Raw genomic sequence first — 7,379 nt, 5'->3', positions numbered from 1 at the left:
ACAAAAGGCCCATGTTAGTTTCTGCTGTTTCTTTCTTGCCATGGGTAGAAACTGGGGTGGGGTAGGTCAAGGGGCCCATCTCACTTGAGAAAGTCTGTGTCTGACAGCTGATGGGTCCCAGAGCAGCCATATTACTTTGCCTCTTCTCTTGGGTTCACTCCAGTTGTCTGATTTTGATTGACAGGGCATCTGGAGGCTAAAAATATCCTGCTAACCAAGTGCTCTTGATTTCAATTCAAGCTGAATATGATTGCAGTTTAGAATGCAGCACATGCAGGAAGTATGTTAAACAGGTTTTTATAACCTGGCAGGCTCCACACCAGGACCACAGTATCCTGTGGTTATTATCTGTCTTGGGGTCTTTTCTGGGTGATGAATGTGACCTTTGACAGGTCACTGTTTGTGTCTTCTCTCCAGAAACAGTGGTGGAGGGGGGAGGTGAGGGCCCAGGACTGGAGAGGAGTTGGGAAGGGGAGGTGGCCTGTCCATTTATAGTCCTGCTCTTTGGGACGATGAAGGTGCTTAAGAGCAGCAAGGACAAGAGGCTTGGCTCAGTGTGAGCTACCCACCTCGCGGGCTTGACTGACTCTGAGATGACAATAGGCAGCATGGAGAATGTGGAGGTCTTCACTTCCGAGGGCAAAGGCAGAGGTCTGAAGGCCACGAAGGAATTCTGGGCTGCGGATGTCATCTTTGCTGAGCGGGCTTATTCTGCAGTGGTTTTTGACAGGTACGGAAGCAGAGAGTGGCCTTCCCCCGCTGGTTTGACTGGTGCCAAGCTCTCAAGTTCTGGCTCCTGAAATCATCAGGGGAAGGAATAAAGTTCATGGGGTGCTTAATTTCAATTAAAAAATTATTACGTTTATTTATGGGTGCATGTGTGCAGAGCGCACACGTGCCACAGTGCATGAGCTGAGGCTGGAGGACAGCCTTCAGCTGTTGTCTCTCTTCCACCATGTAGGCTCCAGGGACTGAATTCAGTCAGGCTTGTCGGCAAGCGCCTATGCCAACAGAACCGTCTCTCTGGCCTTCAGACTGCACTTCTGATGGCTGTCTGTTGGCATTCCTTTTCTGCAAGGAGTCTTTGTCTCTACCTTTCTATGGCTGCATCAGAGTGACAAAGCTGAGCTGGGCCTTTACACACTTTGTCCCAATCACAGAGAACCTGCCTGAAAGGCTGTGCTGGTGGTGGGTGGGCAGATGTGAGCAGCGGGAAATGTTTTCTTACAAAACCTCTATTTCCTTTGGCTATACAAAAGAGGCTAAAGGTCTGTATAAACCTGTTAAAACACTTGTTGAAACCTTAAAAATTTAGTTTTAATTATACATTTACTTCCAAATGTTAAGAGTTTTGCCAAATGTCTACCTCAGGAGTAACTTGTGCTTTACTTTAAATCAACTTTTCTCAGAGTGCTCTTCTGTTATTTCATACACTGATTTGCAGTGAGTGTTCTGGAAGCCACAGTTTGTCTTTTTTGCTTTTATGGAAATGATATCATGCACCAGGGGTCAGATTAGAGCTTGCTTTTTTCCCTTAAACATTGTTTCCTATATTATACTCATGGGAACAGTAAGTGTTTAAATACTTCATTTGTTTTTGTGATAGTAAAAATTATGGGTGTGTAGGTGTGTTCATGCCATTGCTACATGGGAGATTAGAGAACAGCTTTCTAGAGTTTCTTCTCTCTCTCTGATATGGGTCCCAGGGATTGAACTCAGGTCCTCATCCTTTGGTATGGGCCTGCGGAGCCATCTTGCAGGCACTGATACGTCTTAAATATCCTCAAAGAGCTGTTTATTTTAGCTCCGTGTGGTGCGTTCCACATTGCTCTATAAATTACACGGGATAATCATTTTAACTGTTGTAAGTGTCCCACCCCATAAATATGTACAACATTTTACTTGTCTATTTTCCAATCAAGAGACATTTGATGGGTTCTTATTTCTCATAAAATCAAACATCCCTGCAGTTAAAATGCTCCTGTGTCCGCAGGGACACAGTGTGATTCTCTGTGGCACATGACTAGATGGCTTAGTCTTTCCAGCTTGAGAGGGGTCTGTTAAAATTATCTTCTCATGTCCCTACAACCTTGTCTATCACTTTTTTAGACCAGTATTCAGTCCTTATTTAAACACAACCCCCCTACACAGTGATTACATTGGAATGACAGCATTTTCTGAGCCACAGTTGGAATGACCTGTCTGGCATTTGTGTGGCTTGAATTAAGACAGCCTCTGATAAGCTCGGCGGGGTGAGTACTACAGAGTCAGCTGTTGTTGGAGGTGGGCACTGCTTTTCAGAGATAACTTGGTTAGCATTTAAACTCCACTTCCTCCTCATGTACTCCAGGGACCTCCAGGGAAAAAGGCAGTGAGCCAGGACATGTGGCTCACTACCATCCAAGGAGTAACCAGGAGCCCGAGTGACACTAATAGTGTTTCAGAGGAATCTGTGTGTGAGTGTGTGAGTGTCTCTGTGTGTGTGTGTTTCTGCCAACACTAAAAATATTCTCTTTTTTATAAGATGGCTCATACTATGTAGCCTTGCCTGGCCGGGAACTCACAGAGATCCAAATCTGCCTCTCTCTGCTTAACTCAGGATTAAAGATGTGCACCACCACATCTGGCTTTCCGTAGAGAACTTTCATTCTTAACATGTCAGGCACTTTCTTCTGGCTCATTTCCCGTTTAATAATCTGAACATCTTCTGTGTTTAGCTTTGAGTCTGTGTGCATGTCATGTGGTAGTGTGAGCATGCCATCACCGGTGTGTGTGGAGATCAACAGGCTACCTCAGAGCTTCTGTCTTTCTTCTTTCTTTCTTTCTTTCTTTCTTTCTTTCTTTCTTTCTTTCTTTCTTTCTTTCTTTCTTTCTTTCTTTCTTTCTTTCCTCCCTCCCTCCCTCCCTCCCTTCCTTCCTTCCTTCGTTCCTTCCTTTTCTTTCTTTCTTTTTTTTTTTTTTTTTGAGACAGGGTTTCTCTGTGTAGCTCTGGGTGTCCTGGACTCACTTTGTAGCTTAGGCTGGCCTGGAACTCACAGAGATCCACCTGCCTCTGCCTCCCTGACTGCTGGGATTAAAGGTGTACACGACTGCACCTGATTACAACCTCAGGTTTTGCTTTTTTTTTTTTTCTCTCCAAGACAGGGTTTCTCTGTGCAGCCTTGGCTGTTGTGGAACATCTCTTGTAAATTAGGCTGGCCTTAAACTCAGAGATCTGCCAGAGTTCCGCATGATGCTCAGCAAGGAGGGCAGGGTCTTTTGTTGGCAGGTTGAGTGGCCTGGCAGTTTCTGGGGATTCTCCTGTCTCCATCCCCTAAGAGAGCTGGGATTGCAGATGTATGCTCTGGCATACATCTAACTTCATATGGGACATGGGCTTTGAACTCAAGTCCTCACACTACTTGAGCAACACTTTGCTTGCAGTATCCCAGCCCTTATGATGTTCCTTTTTGCAGGGATACCTAAGAGAAAGAAGTTTTAAGCCTCTTTCTTGATGGTTTAGTTTGCATATATGTGTGTGAAAGTGTGATGAGCAAATGAGTGCAGTTGCTCATTAGGCCAGATGAGGGCTTCAGGTTTCCCAGAAGTGGAGTTCCAGGTGATGGTAAGCTGTCTGACATGGATGCTGAGAACCAAACTCTGGTCTTCTGCAAGAACAATGAGTGCCCTTAACTGCTTAGCCATCCCCTCAGTCCTCTCAACCTGTCAATTATTCCCCACTAATAATAAATAATAACAACAAGACTAATAATTTTATTATTTATCATCATCAGTTCCAGATGCCTTGATTTTAGAGTTAGTTTAGCATCTGGACTCCATGGAGCCTGAGCTAGGGAAATGTTTGTAAGTGGAAGAACAAAGTCTGTGTGGATGTGCATATGTGATTTTTATTTTTAAGGAGAAAGTCAGTAGATTTCATTGCTTTCCAATGGTTCTCAGCACAGAAGTAGAGACCCATTGAGTTATCTGTTTATTTCTGACAGGGAAACTGAGACCTAAAGGGATATTCACCCTTCCCAAGTCAGGGTCACAGGGCAAGCTTGAGGCTCTCCGCTGTCTTTTCAAGTGATCACTTCTCAATGCTCTCCCAACAAGCGGCCTCCAAGCCTTGCCACTTTCGTCCTTTTGCTCATGTCGGTGTATTAATATTATTTAGTATTAGAAGATTGCTGTTAGTCAGGCTGTTTGGGACAATGAAATCAGTTATGAGCTTTCTTAGGCCCACTGGGGCATCTGAGCTTTTAGTCGATGTATTCTCTGTAGGAGAGACAGAGTTAGTCCTGCATAGCACAAGTGACTTTTAATCTGATAACAGCTGGTGAGTGGGTGGTGGAGGACAAGTAATGTTATAAATGGAAATAATTTAATAACAGGATTAGAGAAATTCTTGAGCAGTTAATTCAGAAAATGAAATAAGTGTTTGCTGAATTATTTAGGCTTCTCTCCTCAATGTTTAAAATAGTTGAAACTAGCTATAATAGATTTAGAATTATGCCTTTTATTTGGTTGTCCTTGGGTATAGAGAAACGATATGTTAACATGCCACACAAACTGTGTGAGCTGTACATCTAAACTTGACTAAATAATAATCAAACTCAGATGTTTAAAAATAATTGACATTTTATCATTGGCTTTTGGAAACAAGTCTTACTGAGCTCTGGATGGCCTTGAAATCTCTGTGTTGTGGAAAGCAATCCTGAGCCGTTGTTCTGCCTGCCTCTTGTTAGGACCAATGAAACAAAGATGCACACAGATTTTATATGAAAGAGGTTTATTGGATGGAGATGAAGAGAGAGAGAAGGAAAGGGTGAGACATGATAGTGGGAAAAGAGGGGGGTGCCCTAACAGAGAGAGGGGAGAGAGCCAGAGAGCGAGGAAGTAAGAGGGCAACAGAGACAAAGTGGCGGGTTGATCCCTTTATGGAGCAACTGAATCACGAGTGCCAGGTGTGGCTACCTGTCTGGTGACACATGATGACATCATAGGTTGCTAGGCAACCCAGAAGCAGGCTGCCTAAATACTAACATTCCTCCCTTTTTCTATATTAAAAAATGAGGCGCTTGGGCCGCTGCTCATGTACGACAAGTGAAAGTACATAAATGTAGGTGCATTGGAAGCAGCTCTTGGTTGCCATGCAAGGGGGGGAGAAAGAGAGAGATAATAGCAACAAAATGGCCAGATTACATGGTCAAGAGGAGGAGGGGAAGCCCCTGCCCTGGGAAGTTCAGGGTAGAGGGTTGCCAGTAGAGAGTTGCAAGCCATACAAGGCAGCAGGTAGGGACTGAGGAATGCTGGGAGAACCTGGAGCTACTTGTCCTGGGCCTGAAGCACACCATCCCAGCCTTTTGTTAATAGTAAGTGAATAGTGGGTGTAGATTCTCTTCTGGCTACTTCCTGCTCACACTGCAGCCACTGTAGGGAGGTCAAAAGGCTGAAATGCTGGCCAAGTCCAGGAAGAACAGGCTGTTTTGATGCTGTCCAGGGTCTGTAAGAACATCCACGGCTGGGAGGGAAAGTTCAGGTCCAGCTTGATGGAAGTCTGTGAGGTCAGACTGAACCTTGTGGTAGCTGCTTTGGTGTTGTTGTGGATATAGGAAACACCTGGGTCTGGCAGGACACTGGAACATGTATATAGGCAGAAGACAAAGTTAAGTAGGTTATGGAGAAAATTCCTTTAGGTGTACGTTTAAAACTTTTGAGAGAACAAACAGAGATAGAAGAAGAGACTTGAACATGGGAACTTCCATTTACCTGAGGGAACCTCCATTTACTCAATCACTGACAATAATTAAAGAGGAATGCTTTGGATCTGTCATCAAAGGAAATTGAGGCCAAGTTTGGTTACAGAAGTGTGTAAGCTTAGAGGCCCTTAAAGCAGGCACTAGGTGTAGAAATCTGAAATTCTCCAGAAGACATCCCAGAGGAGAATCTGGAGGAATGGACGAATGGATTATTCCCATTGGTCAGGTAGGAGTCAGTAACCTGTCAAGGCATCCCAAGAGCAAGGTTTGACTCAGTAGAATAGTATGGTACAATCTGTTCCAACAGCTTGTGAGCACTGGCAAGAGACCAAGGGCACAGTTGCCTGTAACAGACATGGTTTACCTAGCGCTAGGATTTCTGTAGGTGAGTGAGGGGGGAGGGAGAGAAACCATGCTGGTAAAGGGAAAATCTTACCCAAGGGAGAAGAAGGTCCTAGATGAAGGGTTTGGATGTATGTAGGTTGGCGAGAGCAGTAGGAAGCATTTGTGCCAACCAGAAGTGAAGACTCACCAATCAGCCACTGTTGATTGTATGAATGTAGCAATAAGCAGCCTGCTTCTGGGTTGCCTAGCAACCTATGATGTCATCATGTGTCACCATCAGGTAGCCACTCCTGGCAGGCATGGTTCAGTTGCTCCATAAAAGGATCAACCCGCCACTTTCTCTCTCTTGCCCTCTTGTTCTCTCACTCTCTGTCTCCTGCTCTCTCCTCTTTCTCTGTCGGAGCGCCCCTTCCCTTCCCCCTATCATGTCTTACTCTCTCTCTCTTCATCTCTATCTAATAAACCTCTTTCATATAAAGTGTGTGCACAGCATCATTTTATTGGTTGTAACACCTCTACCTCCAAATGCTGGGATCCCAGGTGTGTGCCGCCATGTTTGGCCCTGTTTTTTAGTATTTTGAGTCTGGGTTTTACCTTGTAGCTCAGACGGTCCTGAAATTTCTGGTACTGCTGCATTTGCCTCTCCACTGCTTGGGTGTATAGGCCAGTAGCAACTGCCATTTAAACCCAGAACAAAGTGACAAATGAGGTCACTTTTCTGAGGGTGTGCCTTGAACGAGTGTCAGCTGGAGGACAGGGTGCATCCAGGTGTGAATATGGCTGTGTGCGTCTCATCCCATGAGAGCTGTTGTGGAAAAACATCGAGGATTGGCAGTATGCTTTTTTAATGTTTTATTTATGTGTCTCTCTGTGTGTGCATGTGGGTGCATTCGTGCCATGATACACATATGGAAGACACTCCCAGAGAATAACTTTTGGGAGTCTGTTCCTACTACTGTGGATTTTGAAGGTAGAATTCAGGTTGGGAGGCTTGTTTGGCAAGTGCCTTTGTCTACTGAGCCCTCTCACAAGCCTTCTCAATCTTAGTTTTCAAGGCACAGTCTCTTGCGGAATCTGCTCACCATTTCAGCTAGACTGTCTGGCCAGTGAGCCCTGGGAGCCACCCATCCCACCTCCTCAGCGCTGAGGCAAAAGACAGGCAGTGACCAGCTTTTATGTGATGTTGATGAGCTGAACTCAGGTTTTGTTTTTTTATTGTACTCTTTCAAATTAAATTCTTTCTTTCTTTCTTTCTTTCTTTCTTTCTTTCTTTCTTTCTTTCTTTCTTTCTTT

General features: G+C 44.6%; 1 protein-coding gene across 1 annotated transcript in view; it reads left to right on the top strand.

Annotated features, from left to right (window-relative positions):
- Nucleotides 1-608: 608 nt before the first annotated feature.
- Smyd1 (SET and MYND domain containing 1) overlaps nt 609-7,379 on the top strand; it is a 42,376-nt gene continuing 35,605 nt past the window's right edge. The window contains exon 1 of the mRNA XM_055596380.1: nt 609-730. Coding sequence (XP_055452355.1) covers nt 609-730 — 122 coding nt within the window. The remainder of the gene's footprint in view (nt 731-7,379) is intronic.

Source organism: Psammomys obesus, unplaced genomic scaffold, assembly GCF_907164565.1.
Source record: "Psammomys obesus unplaced genomic scaffold, mPsaObe1.curated_primary_1811, whole genome shotgun sequence".
NCBI classification, from domain to species: Eukaryota; Metazoa; Chordata; class Mammalia; order Rodentia; family Muridae; genus Psammomys; species Psammomys obesus.
Note: the sequence above shows the minus strand (reverse complement) of the source record. Positions and strands in the feature narration are given on the sequence as shown.